The sequence below is a fragment of the Brassica napus genome, chromosome A5 (assembly GCF_020379485.1).
Source record: "Brassica napus cultivar Da-Ae chromosome A5, Da-Ae, whole genome shotgun sequence".
Taxonomy (NCBI): Eukaryota; Viridiplantae; Streptophyta; class Magnoliopsida; order Brassicales; family Brassicaceae; genus Brassica; species Brassica napus.
Genome location: NC_063438.1, coordinates 24543515 through 24566967, shown reverse-complemented (window position 1 = coordinate 24566967; position 23453 = coordinate 24543515). Strand labels below are relative to the sequence as shown.

Here is a 23453-nt window from a genome sequence, read left to right as displayed (position 1 = left end):
TCTCCTAGCATTTGCGGGCAGCCCGCGGGTAGTCAAATATTGGTGGCAAACGGTACCACCCGCCCCGCCCCGCCCCGCCTGATTTGCAACATGAAAGAAAGAAAAACTGACTTATCTTATCAAAAGGAAAATCAGAAGAAAGCATATACCACGACAGCTGAAATGTGAAAACCATAGAGCAGCTCATGGCGATAGAAATGTGAATATGACTCGTATGTGGGACTGATACCAATACCAAAACATTCTTCTTCTTTTTTTTAAGTTCAGCCTTAAAATTTTCAACAAGTGTTTTACTCGTATGTGAGACTGATACACTCGTATGTGAGACTGATACGTGATAATGATATTGATTGCAAATGTACATTACCAAAAGCACAGACAACATCAACTGCAAATTTTTCAAGTCTTCACCAAATTTAAATTAAACAAAACACCAGATCCAAATGATTAATCTCAAAGGCAATAAAAAATCAAATCCAAACAGTCATTCTAAATGTAGATAAAAGAAAAACACCAAATCAAAAAAAAAAAAAATCAAACTTCTTCTTCATCTTCATCTCCACCATTGACAATGGATTCAAATGATGGTAGGTTCTCTTCTTCATCAAGAATTTCATCTTTAGAAAATATCAAAAGTTGAAGTTAGTAAATAATAATAGGCATGGTTCTCAGAATTATAAAATAATGTGAATATTTTACCATGTTCATAAGCTTCATATCCCTTTAGCCAGTTCCTAGTACAGATCAGAGCTTGCACATTTTTCGGAAGTAGACGGCTCCTGTATTTATTAAGGACTCGCGATCCAATGCTAAAGGAAGACTCTGAAGCCACTGTTGTAATAGGAATACTCAGTAAATCACAAGCCATTGCTGACAAATCGCCATACCTATGAGTATTATCTTTCCACCACTTGAGAATGTCCATGCTCCGAAAACTATTAAAGTCCAAGGGTGGTTCATCCAGATAAGCTTCTAGAGGTGTTTTTCCACTCACAGCGCCGCTGACTTTGCGAAACGCAAAGAAATCCTATGAAGGTTTAAAAAAAAGATCAAAAACTATTTAAAAAAAAATAAAAATAAACAGAATGTTAAAAAAAATCGAAACACTCACATTGTAGTTCTCAAACATACCCATTGACCCTTCAGCACAAACATTTTGTGGAACCGTCTCACGTGGCTCTGTAGAAGGTGAGTTAGTCTTGGATTTTTTGTCGTAAGACTTAAACAGAGTACTGAGCTTATCACGCAAGTTTCTCAACTTTGTATCACGTGTACTCATGTCGAGCTTCCCTAAGCAACAATCCACAATAGAAAGCTTAAAACGTGGATCAAAGACGACTGCCATCGCGAAAACACAACTGACTTCTTCCCAATATTTATCAAACTTCTCTTTCATCGGTGGCACCATCTCTCTGACAACCTCATCTTCGCTTTCTTCATTAATTCTAAGCCAATCATGGATCAACCAGACCTGATAGAAATACAAGTTCGAAGTCGGGTAATTGGAACCAGACATCAAACTTGTAATCACAGCGAATGGTCCCAAAAAACGGCAGATATTCTCAGCTCTTGTCCACTCCTCAGCTGTAGGCGCCATTTTATAACCTCTCCTATCAAATGTCTCCAACTTAACAAACGCTTTGCGGAACTTGATGGCTCTTTCAAGCATATAGAAAGTTGAATTCCATCTTGTCTGCACATCCAGTATCAGACCCGCATTTTCCTTTATACCAGCAGCAACCACACATTTTTCGAACAATACTTCACGCGCTTCTGATGCTAATACGTACTTAATACTCTCTCTTACTTTGTGCAAAGAACTTCCAATAACCTTCAAACCATCTTGCACTATGAGGTTAAGTATGTGAGCTGCACATCTGACATGGAAAAACTCTCCGCCACACAACAAGTCATCGTTCAACATCAGCTGCGATTTCACAATATCTTGCATCGAATCATTGCTTGTAGCATTATCCAATGTGATAGAGAACACTTTTTTTTCTATTCCCCACTCTTTCAGTGATTCAAGGAGCTGCATCGAAACATTCATACCTGTATGTGGTGGTGATAAAGCACAAAACGTCAGGATCTTGCTGTTCAACCTCCAATTTCGATCAATGTAATGAGCCGTCACACACATATAACCCTCACGTTTTAGCGATGACCACAAATCAGACGTCAAGGAAACTCTTCCAGGAAGACTCGCTAATTCCCTCTTCAGTGCATCTCTCTCGTTCTCATACAACCGATACACATCTGCTTTCGCAGTGTTTCGACAAATGGTTTGGACATCAGCATTCAAATACCTCCAAGTGTCTCTCACTTTTTCATACTCCACATACGAAAATGGGAGGTCATGCTGGACTATTGTCTTAGCGACCAGCTGCCTAAACACAAGATGGTCATATTTGCGAGGTACTAATTTCCCTTCAGCATTGACATTCATCTTCCCATTCAACCTTCTATACATTTTGAAAATACCACGATGTCTTTTCAAGGACGTAGTTCCATGCCCGTGAGAGCTCCAAGCATACTCATTCTTGCAATGATTGCATTTGGCTTTCTCCTCGCCATTGGGTTTTCGAATCACACAAAAATCCACCCAAACATCTGACCTTTGCCTACTCTTCATAGCAGCATCCTCATCGTCCTCATCAACATCATCATCCACATTAATCTCCTCATCCTCTTTTTTCTTCTTCTTTTGCGGCTGCACCGGTTTTGGAGCCGGCTTGGAACACCTCCTCCCTCCACGTATTGTAGCAGCAACCGGTTTTTTTTTCCCTTCCATCGCCTTTGAAGACGACCCGGATTGAGTTGAGAAACTCCCTGATCCGAGAGAAAATTGTTTGCAAGGCTGAGTGGGATTGATTGGAGGAGGAGTCTCCTCAACATCACTATCGACCTCATCATCAGCTACCTCAATCACTCGTTTTCCTTGTTGCTTCTTTCCATCAGAACAGCCTATCTCAGTCTCACGATTCTCATCAGCAGCGTTAAGGGCTCCTATCAGGCGTTGAGTGTCGAAGTCACAAGTCTCCAAGAACTTGAAATTGGGATCCATCTCCTTTGTAGCCGCTCTCAAGTCTCAAGTTTCTTTATTAGTGTTTTTGTTTTCCTCACGAGTCACGATATTCAATAAGTCGTGAAAGAGTAGTTTCCGTGTGTTTAGGTTTGTGTTGTTACTTGTTAGGGTTTTTTAATTTACTTAGTATTTTAATTTTATTTTTAAAAATTAATATTTCTAATTTTCAACAACAAACGACAAAGTTACATAACAATACTTACTTCAAAACAGAACCAATACTTACTTCAAAACAGAACCTAAACAAAACCAATACTTTGCCATTCCTAAATATAACTTAGACAAGATCAAACATCAAAGAGGGACAAGCTATACTTTGACAGACTCAGGTTTCATTCAGACAAGAATAATTCAGCTACACAGTCTACGGTAAAACCAACAAAATTGATAAGTTCTCACTGTCTATCAAGAGCAATATACTCAGCTATACAGTCTACTGTCATACCAACACAATTATTAAGTTCTCACAGTCTACTGTCATACACAGTCTTACAGTTCCTCATCAAACAATCACAACAAGAAGAGTACATAGAGAGACAGAGAGAGAGACATACCTGTTTCATAGACCTAGAATGAGCAGCAGATTCTCTGTTTTTGATCATACGCTTATGCCTTCTATCTCCTCTGCTTTTATTAGAATCTTGGCTTCTTTTCTTCCCAAACCTCGCAAATTAATCAATAAATACAGAACAACAATAGTATATCAGTATGACATTATCAATGAATAAATTATTTCACTTTGTAGCTTAGTTGAATCTAAACCAATGCTCAATTGCAGAAGTCATGGTGTTAGCAGTGTACATCATGAGTCTACGTTCATCAACAAACATATCAGAAACAAACTACTTCAGAGCTTAATCAAATACCTTTGTAGTCCAGGAACAAGAAGTTTCGGTGGCGGGATCTCCAAGAAGACGAAGGAGAGAAGCTCCGGTGGAGGCTCGACGAAGGAGATAAGCTCCGGTGGAGGCTCGACGAAGGAGAGAAGCTCCGGTGGAGGCTTGAGGAAGGAGAGAAGTTTCGGTGGCGGGATCTCCAAGAAGAGAAGTTATGGTGGTGGAAAGAAGACGGCGAGGAGCTCCGGTGTGGCTCGAGGAAGGAGATAATCTCCGGTGGAGGCTCGACGAAGGAGAGAAGCTCCGGTGGAGGCTCGAGGAAGGAGAGAAGTTTCGGTGGCGGGATCTCCAAGAAGGGAAGTTATGGTGGTGGAAAGAAGACGGGGAGGAGCTCCGGTGGTGGCCTTAGTCGAGGAGAAGAAGAACCGGTTGGTGGTGATGCTCCTCTGGTGCTCGTCAATAGAGTCGCGGCTACAGAGAACACGAATCGCCATTTTTGTCCCTACTTTTTTTTTTCAGGTGCAGACACAACAAAAGAGGAAGTGGTGCGGGTTCTGTCTGACCCGCAAGACCCGCAATGACCAAAACCGCAAAGGCCCAACCCGCATGAGACTTAACCCGCGAGACCCGCTCACAAATGGGCCTACAGTATCTCTGCCCAAACCCGCCCCGCATGGGTCTTGTACGGGCCAGGCCCGCGGGCTGCGGTCCATTTGCCATTCCTACATAGATGTATTCCATTAATTATTACTCAATTCAAAACTACGTACATATATGCAGACAAAATTTCGTGCGTCTGTATAATTTTATATACAGCTAAACAACACGAGTACTACTAAATTTAAAATTTAGACGAAAATGAACAAAGAAGATAATCGAACAAGAATAAATTTACGTGAAAAGGGGATGGTTGGACTAGAAATCAGGCAGATTTGAATGCGATGATTCCGCTATTTTATGAAAAGCTTACTATTAGGAAAAAGTTATCATATTCATTATCAATGCATGAAAACGACGTGTAAGATTTTCAAATCGTATCAGCTATTCCGCTATATATATCTGCCAAAAGTTTCTCTAGTTTAATTTATTTTTTGTATTCTTTTTTTTTTTTTTTTGTCAACTATTGTTTGTATTCTTTAAAGTACAAAATCACTATTCTAAAAAACTACATAAGGCCAGTGTATGTATTCTTGTTATTTATTGGTTTTTAACAAGTGCTATCGACGTATATTGGTCCTAAATTAACAACCAACTATTAGAGAGATAAATGTCAAATAAAAAAAAATCTAATAAGTGGGCACGAGAAAATCTTTGGAAGTCACAACTCACAGGATGTGCGCTCGTGCGGCCGGATAAGCTGACAAAATGCAACCCTGTGACCCCGCCCAAGAGCCCACTTCTTTTTAGTAAACCCCCTCGCTTTTTATACTTCTTATTATTAACCCATTGATTAAACAATCTATCTTCTCGGGCCATCATCGACTCACCATATTTTATACATTTTTAGTTGGAAACATCTACCAAATCTACAAAAGACTTCCTATTCAAATACTCATTTTCTATTTTTATGTATAAACTATGGAAGACGTGAAAGGAGGACTTCGAGAGCAATTTTTTTCCTCATAATTTATTCTTAGTCACGGATTTTTAGATGTTATTTTGTCTCTTTTTTTTCTTTTTCTTTTGTCGACTGTTATTTTTGTCTTTTAGAGTTATAAATATTAACATATGTAATTATAAAATAATCAATCAAATACCGACTAAATTCAATTAACAATATAGCGTACGAGTTTCGCAACCTTTTTATATTCATCTTTGTTTCTCTTATTTTCTCATCAATACGTTTAGCTATACTAATTAACTAACATATATGTGTGTTTAGGTAGAAGTTAGATAGGAACGGCATGACCTAGATAAGTTTGACTGGGTTTATGATCTAAATTTAAGTTCATTAAATGCACGTGCACGACTGCAAGTCTGCAATTGTATAAATACATTAGCGACATTAGGCCTGGGCATTCGGGGTCCCAATCGGGTTTCGGTTTTATCCATTCGGGTTTCGGTTTTTCGGGTTTATCAAAATCAGTCCCATTCGGATTATATGAAAGTTCGGTTCGGGACCGGTTCGGGTTCTATCGGGTTTGGGTCGGGGTTAGTAAATCTTCAAACAACCGGCACAACCCAATATACTTTCGGGTTCGGGTCCCAATCGGTTTTTCGGTTTAAAAGTACCTGATTTTTACCTATTTTAGAACTAAAACATGAGTAAAATCGGTTCTTCAGTTTTAAAATATCTGATTTGTACCTATTTTGTAACCAAACGTTAAGTAAAATCGATTCAAAAATAAGGAACATCAACCTTGATCATTCAAAATCAAACGAAAAGTAAACATACTTACTGATAAAAAGAAAACCAAATAAATAAAAGCATAAAACGAAAACCAAGTTCTCATGAAATGAGAAACATTGTTTAACGAAAACAAAATCTAAATCTAAATACTTAAAGATTCAATGGCCAACTTCAACCATCAACCTTCATGCAATAGAACCACCAACATTCATGTAATAGAACCACCAACCTTCATGTAACAGATAAGTATTTTAGATGTTCAATATTTCTTAGTGTATTTTGGATACATATTAGGAATTGAGATCATGTTTGGTATAAGATCTTTTCGAGGTTTTAAATGTTTCGGGTTCTATCGGATATCCATTTAGATTCGGGTCCGGTTCGGATAATACCCATAACCCAAAATACCACAAAACAAGATCCATTCGGTATTTACATCGGGTTCGGATCGGTTCGGATTCATTTTTATCGGATCGGATTCGGTTCGGGTTATCGGATTCGGTTTATTTGCCCAGGCCTAAGCGACATCCCATTTTTATTTTTATTTTTATTTTAGTCCTTAAATTAAAGGACACTAATACATTAATCGTTCAGCTTAAATAAAGGATTTACACGTACGAATAGTAGGTACGTAGTTATTAAAACCCGAATTTGTTGAGGTATTAAAATTTGAAGGGATAGTTTTAAGTAACAACAGGTCCGGTCATTGATTATTCTAACTTAATCTCGTTCCTACCAGAAAGAAGTTCCTGTCACGTCTGTTTGCAAATTGCAATCATAATTGTTCAACATTTTATGAAACAACGATGATAATCGTTGGAATCACTGACTTAAGATTTCATGCATTTATTCAATATATAAAATTAATCGAGAGAGTCAGAGAGATATAAAGCAAAACTGGGTAAAAAAAATTCCTACGTGGTAGAGATTAAATTCGTCGTTTATTTGCAAACCAATCACCTTCAAGTAGTTTTCAAGGAAGAAAAAAATTTGAAAGTTGTGTTAAATGTTACGGATAAATCCATAAATCGCAATATAAAATCCACAAATACAAACAATATTAATTGGGTCACAGACAAGAACTATATTTGTTTTCATTTCACGAAGCTAGTGCTTCGTGCGTGTAGTGTTAGAAAGTTACATACACGCGAAGAAAAATACGAGAACGGTGGTGGGAATTAGTTTGCAAATACGAGAACGGTGGTGGGAATTATTGTTTCTTTTTTTTTAACAACTAGAATTATTGTTTCTAACAATATACTATATTTTTTTAGTTTTTTTTATCGGATTCTTTTCTTTTCTAACAATATTAATACGTGCGTATGTTTGTCTATGGAAACCGGAAGGCCGTCGTGAGGAGTAATTCATCTATGATCTAACCTGAAGATGATTAGGTTTTATTTGGTACGTCAAACATGAAACGAGTCGAATCTAAAGGGTGAGATGAATAGAAAGACTTGAAAAGAAAAAAAAAAAGTCTTGAAAAGAGATGTATACGCGTTGTAACTTATGCATAAACAAGTATAGAAGATTTTAGACTCATAAAACATCATCATTAGACAACATAGTTTTTTATAAATTTAAAACACTAAACAACATCATATAGTAACTTGAAAATAAATAAAAAATATTATATTCTAGACGGCTATATACATGATTGGATCTAACAAATTAATAGTGAAAGTTTGGTGGTAAGAAATTTGCTTTTTTTTATTCATTAAAAATTTATTTTTGCAGAAACTAGTTTATCATCTGCTTGGCCATGCAATAACATGTTACACAAATTTTAATGAGTTTGGGGATATCATTGACATTAACAAAAGAGATATCATTGACATTAACAAAAGAACGACTAAAAGCAACAAATCTAAGTTACAAAAAAAAAAAAAATCTAGTCACCACAATACATAGTTTTTTGTTAGATTTTATAAATATTCTTCCTAACCTGTAAAATATGTTTCTCTAAAATCAAATTACGAAACATCGATCTGATGTTGGGTTTGATAATCTATTGTAAGATATTTTCATGGATTAGGTTAATTATAAGAAATAGGTGGGATAAATAATTAATAAGAATTAGTCTTTAATATAATGATATGATTATGAATCCTCTTTTCATGTAGTTTTGTCTTCTCTACCTTTTCTCCCCATTTTTCCTCTCTTTTGCTTTTTTTTTTGCAGTTTTCCAGCAAAGAGGAGGAAAAAGTGACAACACTTAAATCTCCTCTGCATCTTCCTCTTAGATGCGACGAAGAAACAAGAAAATCTCTTAAGCTTCTCACTTTGTCAAACAAATTAAAAAGCACTCTCCTTTATCTTTCTTGTTTTTATTTCCTGTAAAATTCGTTTTTTTCTTTTCTTTTCTTCTGTGTAGTGGTCGTACTAAACACGCTGCCTTTTGTAGGTAAAAGCTGTAGAATCTTAAACCAGCTTTATCTTCTTTTTTTTTAGTTTGGTTTGAATTCAACTCTCTCTCTCTCTCTTTTTTCCCGGTCCGACCATCTCTGCAACATCGTACTTGTTGGAGAGACAAAACTGTCGAAGACCATCTCCCTTGTCTTCTTCACTACAAGAACTCTCTCTCTCTCTCTCTCTGTCTCCTCTGTACTTCCACTCTCTCTTTTTCCGTATCTGTCAGCCTTTGATTCCGCTTTTTTGTTTCTTCACACATATACCATGTATGTATCTTCTTCTTCTTCCTCGAAGTGACTTTATTTTTCTTTACTTTTTTCCAGCGAAATAATCTTAACTTCACTTTGAATTTCAGTGTTGCAAGCTCTGCCATGGAGGATAGAGGCTTCCTCGCCATGTAGATGAAAAAGAAGATCCCTGAGCTTGATTCTTCTGGGAATTTAATCGAACACTTGGTGAGCTGATAACAACATGAAGCAACAATGGCTGTTCCTGTTCGTGATCCTCTGTATGCTCGTCTTGCTTCTTACGGTGGACGCTCGTCACAGACGTCTACTAACCGACGACCAGAGCGAAGCTGCTCTGTTAACGGCGTTTAAGCAATCCTCCGTCAAGTCTGATCCTCACAACTTTCTGGATAACTGGAAACACGGGCCCGGCCCACCGGGCCGTGACCCATGTTCGTGGCGAGGCGTCTCCTGCTACGAAGGCCGAGTCATCGGCCTAGATCTACGAAACGCCGGCCTCACCGGAACCCTAAATCTCAGTAACCTCACGGCGTTACCGAATCTCCGGAGCCTATACCTCTCGAATAACTCGTTTTCCGAGGAGATCCCGGAGATCAATTTCCCGGCGGCTCTGCAACACCTCGATCTATCTCAGAACAACTTCTCCGGCGACTTCTCCCGTCTCAGCTTCGGGCTCTGTAGCAACCTCACCTTCTTCAGCTTATCGCACAACAACGTCTCCGGGGAGAACTTTCCGGTGACTCTCTCGAACTGTAAGCTCCTCGAGACGCTGAACCTCTCTCGGAACAGCCTCGCCGGGAAACTCCCCGGCGAATGGGGGAGTTTCCAGAGCCTGAAACAGCTCTCTCTATCGCACAACAGATTCTCCGGCGAAATTCCGCCGGAGATTTCTCTCCTCTGCCGAACTCTAGAGGTTCTTGATCTCTCCGGTAACGGTCTCACCGGCCAGCTCCCGGAGTCTTTCGTCTCTTGTGGGGTATTACAAAGTCTCAACCTTGGAAACAATAAGCTCTCCGGCGAGTTTTTAACCACCGTAGTGAGCAAGCTTCCTAGGATCACTTCTCTTTACTTGCCGTACAACAACATCTCAGGCTCTGTTCCGCTTTCGCTAGCTAACTGTAGTGAACTTCGAGTTCTTGATCTTAGCTCAAACGAGTTCACTGGAGAAGTACCGTACGGCTTGTGCACTCCGGTTCTTGAGAAGCTGCTTATCGCCAACAACTACTTATCAGGGACTGTTCCTGTAGAGCTAAGTAGCTGCAAGAGCTTGAAGACGATAGATCTCAGTTTCAATGCTCTCGGGGGGCCGATTCCAAAGGAGATATGGACAATGCCGAAGCTATCAGACTTAGTTATGTGGGCGAACAATCTCACCGGTGAGATCCCTGATGACATTTGCGTTGATGGAGGAAACTTAGAGACTCTGATCTTGAACAACAACCTCTTAACCGGTTCTATACCGGAATCAATATCTAAATGCACTAATATGATCTGGATCTCTCTTTCTGGCAACCGCCTTACCGGGAAGATCCCGGTAGGGATGGGAAAGCTTGAGAAGCTGGCGATTCTCCAGCTTGGGGGCAATTCTTTAACCGGTAACGTCCCTTCCGAGCTTGGGAACTGCAAGAGTCTTATCTGGCTTGATCTGAACAGCAACAATCTAACCGGAGACCTCCCAGCTGAACTAGCTAGCCAAGCTGGGAAGGTAATGCCTGGAAGCGTCTCTGGTAAACAGTTTGCCTTTGTTAGAAACGAAGGCGGTACGGACTGCAGAGGTGCAGGTGGTTTGGTTGAGTTTGAAGGCATTCGCGCAGAGCGGTTAGAGCATTTTCCTATGGTTCATTCTTGTCCTGAGACACGGATATACACAGGCTTGGCTATGTACACCTTCGACGGAAACGGGAGCATGATCTACCTGGACCTTTCGTATAACGCGGTCTCAGGTTCTATTCCTGTGAGTTATGGTAACATGGTTTACCTTCAGGTTTTGAATCTGGGACATAACCTGTTATCCGGAGCCATACCGGATAGCTTCGGTGGATTAAAAGCAATTGGAGTTCTTGATCTGTCTCACAACAACCTCCAAGGCTTCTTACCTGGATCACTTGGAGGTCTCTCCTTCCTCAGCGACTTAGACGTCTCTAACAACAATCTTACCGGACCAATCCCATTCGGAGGGCAGCTCACAACGTTCCCACTCAAAAGATACGCAAACAACTCAGGCCTCTGTGGGCTTCCCCTCCCGCCTTGCAGCTCTGGTTCCCGCCACCGCCCCACGAGCTCCATCGCTCACCATAAGAAGCAGAGCATCGCCACGGGGATGATCACCGGCCTTGTGTTTTCTTTCATGTGTATGTTGATGCTTACTATAGCGCTTTACAGAGTAAGGAAAGTTCAGAAGAAAGAGAAGAAGAGAGAGAAGTACATCGAGAGCCTCCCTACCTCTGGTAGCAGCAGCTGGAAGCTCTCTAGCGTCCATGAGCCGCTAAGCATCAACGTCGCGACGTTTGAGAAGCCGCTGCGGAAACTCACTTTCGCGCATCTTTTGGAAGCCACCAACGGGTTTAGCGCTGATAGTATGATCGGATCAGGCGGGTTTGGAGATGTTTACAAGGCGAAACTCGGTGACGGGTCTGTTGTAGCGATAAAGAAGCTGATCCAAGTCACGGGACAAGGGGATAGAGAGTTCATGGCTGAGATGGAGACCATTGGGAAAATCAAACATAGAAACCTTGTTCCTCTGTTAGGTTACTGCAAGATTGGTGAAGAGAGGCTTCTTGTTTATGAGTACATGAAACACGGGAGCTTAGAGACCGTTCTACACGAGAAGACCAAGAGAGGTGGAGTCTTTCTTGACTGGACGGCGAGGAAGAAGATTGCAACGGGAGCTGCACGTGGGCTAGCGTTCCTGCACCACAGCTGCATCCCTCACATTATCCACAGAGACATGAAGTCAAGCAACGTTCTTCTAGACCAAGACTTCACAGCACGCGTCTCGGACTTCGGTATGGCAAGGCTGGTGAGCGCTCTGGACACGCATTTGAGCGTGAGCACGCTCGCGGGAACTCCCGGTTACGTTCCGCCAGAGTATTACCAGAGTTTCCGGTGCACGACCAAAGGAGATGTGTATAGCTACGGGGTTATACTCCTGGAGCTTCTCTCGGGGAAGAAACCGATCGATCCTGAGGAGTTTGGTGAGGACAACAATCTCGTGGGATGGGCTAAGCAGCTTTATAAGGAGAGTAGAGGAGCTGAGATTCTTGATTCGGACCTGATAACTGAGAAATCTGGCGACGTTGAGCTGTTTCATTACTTGAAGATTGCGTCTCAGTGTCTGGACGATCGACCGTTCAAAAGACCAACTATGATTCAAGTGATGGCGATGTTCAAAGAGTTTGTTCAGGTCGATACAGAGAATGATGATAGTCTCGATGACTTCTCTCTCAAGGAAACTCCTTTGGTGGAAGAACCACGAGATAAAGAGCCTTAGAAAAAGGCTCAGACTAAGAAGAAGGGTTTTGTTATCATCATACATGGTTCTAGGCTATAGAGAAATACTTTTATTGTAAAGTTTTTTTTTTTGGGAGAAATAAGATCTCTTTTGCTTATTTCATCGAAGATTATGGATACATAATACATTACATAATTGTTACAAAAAAGTGAAGAACAAAAAACAAAGAGAAGACTAATGCTTCTTGAAAGAAAGAAAAATTACTTGAAAGGTATAGACACATACATACATTTTCAATTCCATGTATATACGAGTAAACCATATAATTTTAGAAATTAATTTTCAGATCAACAGAAGAATCAAAACTCTTTAGTTGTATTTAAAAGTTAACTTAGGCACCAGCGTAAGGGTTAACAGGTTTAGGTGTGTTTTTGACGAGACCACATTGGAGGCTTGTCTCAGGCATGTTGTATTCATCTCTAAGTGATTTCTCTGGAGACAAGACACTGGCGTAAAGCTGCTGTCCTAAGTAACGTCTCTCTGTGTTCTCAGAACGAACGTTCCACATTCCACAGTTATCAAATGTGAGCAAGATTGCTGCCCAACACTTTGGGTAGACTTGAACTGTGTGTCTGCTCACTGCATCCAAGAGGTTGTAGTTCTTCCTCTTCTCTGGGGTCCAAGTCCCTGGCTCAACACTTTAAAAGATAGTAAAAGTCAAAATTAGGTTAAAATGAAGAGTTACTTGTGATGCAAGAAACAAAGTGTGTGTTTGTTTTACTTACGCAACGGAGAAGAAAGAATAACCGTCCAAGTGCCAAGACTGAACACTCTTCTCGTGGTTCTCAAACACCACCTCGACGAAGGTGCGGTGAGTGATGTTAAGAACGTTAGGCTCGATCTTGATGTTTTTGATCTGTTCCGGGGTAGGGTCATCGGTGATGGTATCATACTTAAACACCTTGTCGGAAATACCAAAGTATTCGGCCAGCTTCAGAGGGGTCTCAGGTTCTGTGTGGGAGACTCCGTTCAATGCAAACCTAAGCTTACCATCGACCTTGCCTTGAGTGTTCACGAGCTTGATTGTACGTGTGATGTTGATCTTTCCATAATGGTAAGATCCCTGAGGGTTAGGCCTGGCTGCACTAGCGGTCAAGTTCCACCTGAAGGATCGGAACTGGTTCAACGACCAGGCCCATCCGACCGGACCAGCCGGGAGCTGTGAAGAGGCTGGTCCTTTGCCTCCCTCGTAGCGGAGAAGTCCGGTTGTTGTAATAACCGTCTTCAAGAACCTAGAGGATGCAACCATGTAGTAATCTTTAGGTTCTTGATTCGCGGTAACGATGGTGCCAAAGCACTGGCCAACGTGAACGTCGAGAGAGTCGTAATCGTTTTGAAGAACGTGCGATCCTTCCATTTCAACGAGCTTCATCTTGTGATTCTGAATCCTAAAGTTGATAGATGTCTTGAGACCCACGTTACAGATCCTAACCCTGTAAGTCTTTCCAGGCTTCAAGGTGAAGAGCGGTGCGTCTGATCCATCACCTTTTCCGGACTTTCCGTTGATGACAATACCGTCTGGACGACCAATAGTACGACCACCGTCGAGGAACTTCTTCAACTGAGTGTGGCTCTTAGTGTACCAGTCACCGATGAGGACAGTGTAGTCATCTTCGGGATCAGCGTAAGGGACCGGGATGAGGAGACGGCTGTTCACTCGGAGTCCACCATATCCACCAGCGGCACGGTGCATCCCTGTGGTGGGATAGTAGAAGTAGCTTCCTATCTGATCTTTAGGCTGGAAATGGTAAGTGTAGTTGGTGCCGGGCATGATCGGACACATAGTCCCTGGAGTCCCATCTTGCCAACAGTTCTTCCTGTGCTGGATTCCATTCCTAAAATGCAAAAATATATTATAACTTATTAATAATGTAAATGATCAGACTCCTTATGTTTATGTTTTCTAAATTTTAGATTCGACCATGGCTAAAGAGTTCTTTTTTTTTTCTAGAGAAAAGATATGTTTGTAGATGAATGAATGGTTATTAATATTACCAAGTGAGGAGGAAGGGTTCATCAAGGTTGTTGAAGACGTTGATGATGACATTGTTGTTGGAGGTTGAGTTGATGTTGGGACCAGGGAATTGGCCGTTGATTAGAATGACTTGTTGTGGAACGCCTAGAGGAGAAGCGGTTCCATAGGTCACGTTCCATACGTGGTGGAAGTAAGGGTCTTCGGCATGGACCACCACCGTTGCGGCTGCGGCCAGGTAGAGGCACGCGGCCAATAGTTTAACCCCTCGCATATGTGTTTTTGTGGGGTATTAATGTTTTATTTTTATTTGGTTATGTTTTGGGGTTTGAATTTCGAGTTGTGAAAATGCTTGAGGACGTTTTTATAGGGTTTTTTAAGACTGCTTTTTCTGATTTTCTTTGGCATCTCCTCTCATTTCGCTATTCATTTCCATATTTGGGAATATTGAAGTTTAACCTCTCCCTATTATTAGTGTTTTTAGTTTCTCTTAACATTTTTCTTCCTTTTCTAATTTTTGGCTTTGGTTTCCATGTCTTTGAGAATTTGGCTATTTTGGATTTTAAAAGAATACTCTGAGAGAGAAAAATCTATTAGTCATGTGAATAAGTTATAGACATAAACTTGAATGTATTTCAAGAAATTCACATGCAAACTGATAAGTTTACATAACTATTATTATTATTATTATTATTATTATTATTATTATTATTATTATTATTATTATTATTATTATTATTATTATTATTATTATTATTATTATTATTATTATTATTATTATTATTATTATTATTATTATTATTATCACATCATTAATTTTTTTGGTTAAACACTCATCATGAACAGTATTCAAAAAAATGGTATAGACGGCCGTTTAGGCGGCACAGTTAGGTTTTATAAAACCGTAGCAATTACCTTCTAAGTCATAGACAATTACAATACTGTAATCATAAATAATATATAGTTTATTATTAATAAATTATAATAATTAATATATTATAATATATAATCTTATGAAAATAAAATAATATAAATTTTATATTAATAAATAATGGTATTTAATATAAAATATTATATATATTTAGTATATTGTATTAATTTTTAAATGACTAACCCGCCTGCCTAGCTAATAATCTAGGAGTCCGCTTAGTCGTTCTATGCATCTTGAGTCATCGCTTGCTCAGGGCCTAAGTTCACCGGGGCTTCGGTCGCCGGCTCCCCTGTCATCAGGTCACCAACTTTTTCTTTTGAACACTGATTATGACCATTTTTTTCTCACAATTGGCAAAAGCTTCAAAGCCTGGAAGTGACTCATTGTGACCATATAATCTAGTAAACTATTATTATGTCATGCCATAGAATGCCTTAAATTTAGAGTATGTTACATTGTTATAAGAAATACTTGTTATAAACATTAAGAGTCAGTGAATTTTTCTCTACACTAACTGAAAGACTAAAACTCTCGCTGATCTGAATCTTCATCCCCATACAGTATGTTGTATTTACTTTTAGTCGCCAGTCACCATCGTTCGGGTTTCACGATTTTGTCTCGTATGTATTGGAGAGAAGATCCCACATCGGATATATGAAAGGGACTTGAGTAATATATAAGGGACTTGGGTCAATCCACTAATTGCCAATTGGTTTTAAGTTGGAAGCCCAATAAACTTATCAGTATGTATGACGGTCCATCTTCTCTCTTCTCTTGTCGGCTAAAAGAAGTCCAGACTTGGATAATATATCATTCCCAAGATCTCTCCCGTCTATATTTTTGTGGTGTCAGCTCTCTTGTTTGTGTTGTTTCTGGTTTTCAATTGGTCGGAGTGGTTTCCATTCTCCAAGGACCGGGGCAGGGTGTCGGCTTCCTGATCCGCTTGTTGTTGAGTGGAAACCTTGCGGTTGTCTCCTTCAATTGTTTGTTAGACTCATCTTTTTTTGCTGGTCTTCCAGCAATGTTGTACTAAAAGTCCTTTGAAGTCCTATCGCCGCCATTAGTAACAACTTCTCATTTAGCTTTTTCTTTAGTTCATTAGAGCTTAGGAAGATCTAACCATGTGTCATTGAGTCTTTTTTAACTTTTTGGGATTCTTTCGTACCTCTTTGCTTTAGCATTGTTGTGATTCAAGTTTCTTGTATCAGTCTCCACATTACAAGTTAATGGAATTCACGTACATATCAAAAAAAGAGAATCATTCTCAAGTGAGGGTAAGAGCATTAATATCTGTGCCTCTTAAGGCTGACTTTTCCAAAAAATAATAATTTAAAATCATGTGGATCCCACCATTAATTAAAACCTGCATTTTCTACCTTTTCTGTAAGAAGTGAATTTGTGAGGGTTTTATCACTTTTCGCGGATCCTATGAACACGTGACGATCCACAATTGGTCAGTTTTTAATCTTTTTTTAAAAAAAATCGGACAAAACAAAAGAATAATAATTAAAAAAAAAAATTAAAATCCACTCTCCCTCCCCTTGTTAATGCTGCTCTAATAACCTAACATAAACTAGCATATATAGTACTTAGCGAAATTTTTGTATATATGAGCTGGGTGCATATTGCCTACCAACATATCATATCTTACACAATATCCTATAAACCAAAAGACAACAAATTTGAAATATATCAACAATGAAAATGCGAGTTCTTAAGGTTAAATTATACAAAGTGTAGCAACTTCACGTAGTTTTCAAAAGACCACTTTATTTTATCCTGTGTGTAATAAACCGTAGCTGAAACATGTTATATAAACAAAATCACTTAATGACACTTTGTGAGTTGTTAATTTGACACCGTTTGAGGATATTTCCATTATTAGAATATGATATGATCCGAGCTGTGTGTTCGTTCAAAACGTTGAAACCCTAAGAACCAAAGAGAGGAATTCAAAAATAGAACTTACACATATGGAAGGTAAAAAAATTAGAGATGAAGCGTGAGATTAGGCGACGAATCCGTGCAAACCAAGGTATCCACACCAGCATAAATAGTTAATCACGACATCACCAAAAGACTCGTCAAAAGTCAAGAGAACATAGTTTCTTCTTGCTTTTGAGAAGAAATAAATCTTCTATAGGAAAGGGTTAGTTTATTAATTAAAAATAAATATAAAAGTAGAAAAGAGATGATGCAGGGTGGTAAGCTTTTGACGGTGTTTGTGTGCCTCGTCTCCTCGGTGGCGCTGGTGAACGCTGGTGATCCTTACTTTTACTACACATGGAATGTGACTTACGGAACTGTCGCGCCTCTTGGAATCCCTCAACAGGTGATTCTCATCAACGGACAGTTCCCTGGTCCTAACCTAAACTCCACCTCCAACAACAATGTTGTCATCAATGTCTTCAACAACCTTGACGAGCCTTTCCTCTTGACATGGTTCGTAACCATCCCCTCTCGTTTCTTCTTTATACCTTATATGGTTGTTCTCTTTAGATTTATCAAACGTATAAAGCGTTTTCCACATAAGAACGTTGTCTTCAAAAAAAAAACAAATCATATTTTTCATATCATTTTTTCATTTTCAAATAAACTTATATTGGTTTTAGGTTTCAAAAGCTCTTGGTCTACTTATGTTATTTGTTTCTTGGGATTTTAGGTTCGACAAATTGAAATCGAATTCTTTTTGGATCATTCAATATAATTGTTTGAGAAAAATCTGGTCTAGTTTCCGTTCAAATTATTATTTTTTGTTTTTTTTTTTTTGAAAAAAAATGTTACATAGTTATATCTACTTTTAATAACAAATATCTTTGGTTTATCCTATTAAACTAATGAATAAAAATGATTAAAAACTAAAACACATTGTGGTTAAGTTTTGATTTAAGATATGCTTTGTATTAGGTTTAGTTGTATGACCACAACTATTTATAACCAGTTTTCATTATTACTTTGGATCTTGAGTCCTGACTATGGGTTCGGTGACATGGCAGGAGTGGTCTCCAGCACAGGAAGAACTCATGGCAAGATGGTGTGACTGGGACCTCATGCCCAATCCCAGCAGGCACCAACTACACTTACCATTTCCAGCCCAAGGACCAGATCGGTAGCTACTTCTACTACCCATCAACCGCTCTCCACCGTTTCTCCGGTGGTTTCGGTGGCCTCCGTGTCAACAGCCGTCTCCTCATCCCCGTCCCTTACGCTGACCCCGAAGACGACTACACCGTCCTTATCAACGACTGGTACACCAAGAGCCACACCGCTCTCAAGACCTTCCTCGACAGTGGTCGTACTCTTGGATCCCCCGACGGTGTTCTCATCAACGGTAAATCCGGTAAAGTCGGAGGACCAAACGTGCCACTCTTCACCATGAAGCCAGGAAAGACTTACAAGTACAGAATATGCAACGTTGGATTCAAATCCACACTTAACTTCAGGATCCAAGGACACAAGATGAAGCTTGTTGAGATGGAAGGCTCTCACGTTCTCCAGAACGACTACGACTCACTCGACGTCCACGTCGGACAGTGCTTCGCTGTTCTTGTGACAGCTGACCAAAATGCCAAGAACTACTACATGGTTGCATCCACTAGGTTCCTCAAGAAGGAAGTGAGCACCGTTGGTGTGATGAGCTACGAAGGAAGCAACGTTCAGGCTTCAAGTGAGCTCCCCAAGGCTCCAGTGGGCTGGGCTTGGTCTCTTAACCAGTTCAGATCCTTCAGGTGGAACTTAACCGCCAGCGCGGCTAGACCTAACCCGCAAGGATCTTACCATTACGGAAAGATCAACATCACTCGTACCATCAAGCTCGCCAACACCAAGAACTTGGTGAACGGTAAGGTTAGGTTTGGACTCAACGGTGTATCACACGTTGACACCGAGACTCCCTTGAAACTTGCTGAGTACTTTGAGATGTCCGAGAAGGTCTTCAAATACAACGTCATCAAGGACGAGCCAGCAGCCAAGATCACAACATTAACCGTGGAGCCCAATGTTTTGAACATCACTTTCCGTACCTTTGTTGAAATAGTCTTCGAGAACCATGAGAAGAGCATGCAATCCTTCCATTTGGATGGTTACTCATTCTTCTCAGTCGCGTAAGCTCCACTCATAACTTTTAATTAAAAAAAATTAGATTAATTTTAATTAATTTTTTATCAATTTGAAAAATATTAAATCAAATCTAATGTTTCATTCGGATGTGCCCAGAACCAGCTCTGGTTCACTCCCTGGCATTTAAGATTCATAACATTTTTTTTTAACATTGTTTTCAACAGTTCTGAGCCAGGAACATGGACACCAGAGAAGAGAAACAACTACAACTTGCTCGATGCCGTCAGCAGACACACCGTGCAAGTGTTCCCCAAGTCCTGGTCCGCCATCCTCTTGACATTCGACAACGCTGGTATGTGGAACATCAGATCAGAGAACTGGGAGAGAAGATATTTGGGACAGCAGATGTACGTCAGTGTTCTGTCACCTGAGAAATCACTAAGAGACGAATACAACATCCCACTCAACACCAACCTCTGCGGTATCGTCAAGGGCTTGCCATTACCTACACCCTACACTATTTAAACTCATCACCTTCACTAAGTGTTTTTTTTTGTATTTCTAATTGATATGTAAAATTGTACTTTCCACAAGTGAGTGTATTACGTGACTAAAATAACCCTTTCCTAATTTCACTAAACATTACTAATATATTGCAAAATCCAATCGTTGTTCAAATCACTAATAGTAAACAATATTAGCTCAGTTAATATAATCCCCATTCTAACACAAGAGACTGCTGTTCAGTTGCATAGTCTTAAAAGTTTTAGTTTAAGCACAAAGATAATTAATATGCTAAAAGTTGTTATTATTACTTCACATATGCTCGAGTCTCATTGATCAGAACGATGAGTAAATCTGAAAGGAAAAATTAATTTATGTCCATGTTTAGAATTTCGGAATCAAGCCCAACAAATTTCACAGCTTGATTTGGTTGGAAAGCAGAGTAATCAAATTTTTTAAAATTTTTTACTTAGACTGTTACACCTATCAAACACGAACCGGATAACTCAGAAAGGCCAAAAAGGAAACAAACCTTAGATCACCTGAAAAGGTTTAATAATTCTATCGCAAGCAAGCTTGACACAGTAACTCTCATCGTCACTGGAGAGCAGAACCGGTGCGTCAACGTCAAACAAGTAGACTGAGAAATTTTGCATGTTTTTCAAGCTTGTTTTTTCTTTTCTATAACTAAATTTAATACTATGCCCCGCCGGTTATCGGAACGACGCGAGCCGGGACGGGCCTGCATTCTACTTTAAGTTAATTAATTGAACCCCCCCCCCCCCCCCCCCCCCCCCCCCCCCCCCCCCCCCCCCCCACCCCCCACCCCCACCCCAAAAAAGTTGTAAAAGTTTATATCCCTAATTCTAGCTAAGGTTTTCAAAAAATAGGTATTTCAAAATTTGAGATACTATTTTGAAAATTATTAAGAGAATATTGTATCCAAACATTTTTATACTAGTATTTTTTTTTTGTGGGTGCTCTAAGCTGCCAACAAAAAAAAAGATTTATATATACTTCTATTAATATTCAATAACAGGTATGGGTTTTCTAAAACAAAAACATCAAAATGTCAGTTTTTTTACATATTAACCCCTCCATCTATAAAAATGCAAGATATCCCGACCAAAATAAACGTTCATATATAGCAGTGGATTAACAGATTCTAAAAGGGGATTTTTGCAAAATTGACCTATAACTTAAAGTCAAACACAAAACTAACCTCCTTTTTTTTTGAAAATTGGTTTTGCCCTATTCACCCCACAAGTTCATATAATTTACGAAAATGACATCAATTTTTTTTTTTATTTTTTTTTTCGAAAATGACATTTTTACTCTCTCACCCTCATCATCTTCAAGTAATTACAAGATTGCCATTGTCATCAATACCACAACCACCATGAACAACCAATTTGAAGCTCTTAATGCTCCTAAAATCGATTTACCCTTCTTCTTTTTCCATTCTTGTGAACTAAACACAACATATCTCTCACTTTCTCTCCACAATGAGCTAAAAAAACTCAAGATTTTGATTCTAAAATTTTTATGGTTCATAGAGTCATAGAAGCTAACGATTATGGGTGGGTGACTTCCGTTTGTGATTCTGTGTGCTTGGAGAAGCCTTATGTATGCTAAGGAACTTATCTCACTAATTTAAGGTATGACATCGAGTTTTTTTCCAGATCTGTTCGTCAGACGACTTACTTGGGAAGTCGTCTGGCTGTAGACGACTTACCTTTCAGTCGTCTGGCTGTAGACGACTTACCTGGAAGTCGTCTGGTCAACGCAGAGGTTATTTTTGCAATTGACTTTGAAATCTGTAACCTGAGACGACTGAAAGTTAAGTCGTCTACTATTGTTTGGTTTCAAAAAAAATTCCAAAGAACCTAGACGACTTACATTTCAGTCGTCATAGGTTAGTTTTGTATTTGACTGGATAATTTCAGAAGTTTGACTTCCCCAGACGACTTACATTTCAGTCGTCTGGCGAAAATTAAAATAACAATATTTTTTTTAAAGTAAACGACTTACAATTAAGTAGTCATAGGTTAGTTTTGCAATTGAAAAAAAAAACTTCAAGATTTAATTATACACAGACGACTTATAATTCAGTCGTCCACCAGACGACTTAATTGTAAGTCGTCCAGGATTTTTTTCCGAGATTCTGGTCAAACCTCGTAAATCCTGGACGACTTACATTTCAGTCGTCTCGTGGACGACTGAATTATAAGTCGTCTGTATATAATTAAATCTTGAAGTTTTTTTTTTCAATTGCAAAACTAACCTATGACGACTTAACTGTAAGTCGTCTACTTTTAAAAAAATATTATTATTTTAATTTTCACTAGACGACTGAAATGTAAGTCGTCCAAAAAGTCAAACTTCTGAAATAATCCAGTCAAATGCAAAACTAACCTCTGACGACTGAAATGTAAGTCGTCTAGCTTTTTTGGAGTTTTTTTTTTAACCAAACAATAGTAGACGACTTAACTTTCAGTCGTCCGAAATAACAGATTTCAAAGTCAATTGCAAAAATAACCTCTGCGTTGACCAGACGACATATAGTTTAGTCGTCTAGACAACTTAGATTGAAGTCGTCCGCGTCTTCTCCACTAGTTTTTAAGTCTTCTACGTTAGTTTTTGAATAACTTGTATTTTTAAGAGTGATAAGTAACTTCAAGATATGTAAAACTCATATTTACAAAATATGTTCTCTCCCTTAGTTTTACTAAATTTGACTAAGTTTTTCAATGCAAACTTATAAAAAATATGATATGCTTTGACTAGTTACTATTGTTTGTTTCCATCTCTTACCAACATTCTTGTTTATTAAGATGAGAAAAAGGCCATTGGAGTTTATTATTGCATATGAGAGATCCAAAGATAAGAAAAAGGCTACTGAAGTCTATTATTTCATTGATTTGTAAATGTGTAAACACATTGTTAGCACATTTAATACATCTTGGAAAACATTATTACTGATTTTACAAAAAATTCACAACTAAAAGAGTATACATGCAATTCATAAAACAGATCACAAACAAAACTATTATAGATCATTCATCTACAAAGACAAGCTTGGATTCCACTTGAGTAGACAAGACCAGACAACTTTTAAGAAGTCCAGACAACTTCTAAGAAGTCCAGACGACTTCCAGGAAGTTCAGACGACTTTGCCAGAAGACTTTTAGGAAGTTCAGACGACTTCCAGACGACTTTACAGGAAGTCCAGACGACTTTTAGGAAGTCCAGACGACTTCCAGACGACTTCCAGATGACTTCCAGACGACTAACAAGTAAGTCGTCCCAGAAGTTTTCCAGATCTGAAAAACCTGCATCTTAAATCCAGATCTGAAAAACCTGCATATTCAAAAACGTTCAAATGGCTTAAAAACAGAAAAAATGAGTGGAAGATTAGATAAATCTACCTTTACAGAACACACAAAAATACATATCTAAAAATAATAGATCTACCTTTAAATTAGTGGAAGATGAGTACCAAATAATTAAAAACCTGCAAAAAAAAAAATAGATTAGTAACAAAG

The 23453-nt window shown here is 39.0% G+C and overlaps 4 protein-coding genes across 4 annotated transcripts; 2 read left to right on the top strand and 2 right to left on the bottom strand.

Annotated features, from left to right (window-relative positions):
* Nucleotides 1-534: 534 nt before the first annotated feature.
* Nucleotides 535-3064, bottom strand: LOC125608696 (zinc finger BED domain-containing protein RICESLEEPER 2-like). The gene is made up of 3 exons (XM_048779146.1): nt 1112-3064; nt 700-1027; nt 535-617 (listed from the first exon to the last, which is right to left on the bottom strand). Exons 1-3 carry the CDS (start codon nt 3062-3064, stop codon nt 535-537), a joined length of 2364 nt encoding a protein of 787 aa, XP_048635103.1.
* Nucleotides 3065-8363: 5299 nt separating this feature from the next.
* Nucleotides 8364-12539, top strand: LOC106452326 (receptor-like protein kinase BRI1-like 3). Its single transcript, XM_013894407.3, has 2 exons — nt 8364-8949; nt 9039-12539. Exon 2 carries the CDS (start codon nt 9155-9157, stop codon nt 12419-12421), a length of 3267 nt encoding a protein of 1088 aa, XP_013749861.2. The 5' UTR covers nt 8364-8949; nt 9039-9154; the 3' UTR covers nt 12422-12539.
* An 84-nt stretch (nt 12540-12623) lies between these two features.
* On the bottom strand, nt 12624-14760 carry LOC106452325 (L-ascorbate oxidase homolog). The gene is made up of 3 exons (XM_013894406.3): nt 14438-14760; nt 13168-14277; nt 12624-13080 (listed from the first exon to the last, which is right to left on the bottom strand). Exons 1-3 carry the CDS (start codon nt 14686-14688, stop codon nt 12774-12776), a joined length of 1668 nt encoding a protein of 555 aa, XP_013749860.2. The 5' UTR covers nt 14689-14760; the 3' UTR covers nt 12624-12773.
* Nucleotides 14761-17432: 2672 nt separating this feature from the next.
* LOC106345408 (L-ascorbate oxidase homolog) lies at nt 17433-20070 on the top strand. Its single transcript, XM_013784609.3, has 3 exons — nt 17433-17787; nt 18342-19448; nt 19629-20070. The coding sequence occupies exons 1-3, from the start codon at nt 17537-17539 to the stop codon at nt 19927-19929; spliced, it is 1659 nt and encodes a 552-aa protein (XP_013640063.1). The 5' UTR covers nt 17433-17536; the 3' UTR covers nt 19930-20070.
* Nucleotides 20071-23453: the final 3383 nt, after the last annotated feature.

Coding starts and splice junctions, on each gene's coding strand:
- LOC125608696 (XM_048779146.1), bottom strand. CDS start 3,064: ATGGATCCCAATTTCAAGTTCTTGGAGACTTGTGACTTCGACACTCAA. Junction 1,028..1,111: donor GTATGTTTGAGAACTACAAT/GTGAGTGTTTCG, acceptor AAACCTTCATAG/GATTTCTTTGCGTTTCGCAA. Junction 618..699: donor ATATGAAGCTTATGAACATG/GTAAAATATTCA, acceptor TATTTTCTAAAG/ATGAAATTCTTGATGAAGAA.
- LOC106452326 (XM_013894407.3), top strand. CDS start 9,155: ATGAAGCAACAATGGCTGTTCCTGTTCGTGATCCTCTGTATGCTCGTC.
- LOC106452325 (XM_013894406.3), bottom strand. CDS start 14,688: ATGCGAGGGGTTAAACTATTGGCCGCGTGCCTCTACCTGGCCGCAGCC. Junction 14,278..14,437: donor GAACCCTTCCTCCTCACTTG/GTAATATTAATA, acceptor TTTGCATTTTAG/GAATGGAATCCAGCACAGGA. Junction 13,081..13,167: donor TATTCTTTCTTCTCCGTTGC/GTAAGTAAAACA, acceptor TATCTTTTAAAG/TGTTGAGCCAGGGACTTGGA.
- LOC106345408 (XM_013784609.3), top strand. CDS start 17,537: ATGATGCAGGGTGGTAAGCTTTTGACGGTGTTTGTGTGCCTCGTCTCC. Junction 17,788..18,341: donor GAGCCTTTCCTCTTGACATG/GTTCGTAACCAT, acceptor GTGACATGGCAG/GAGTGGTCTCCAGCACAGGA. Junction 19,449..19,628: donor TACTCATTCTTCTCAGTCGC/GTAAGCTCCACT, acceptor TGTTTTCAACAG/TTCTGAGCCAGGAACATGGA.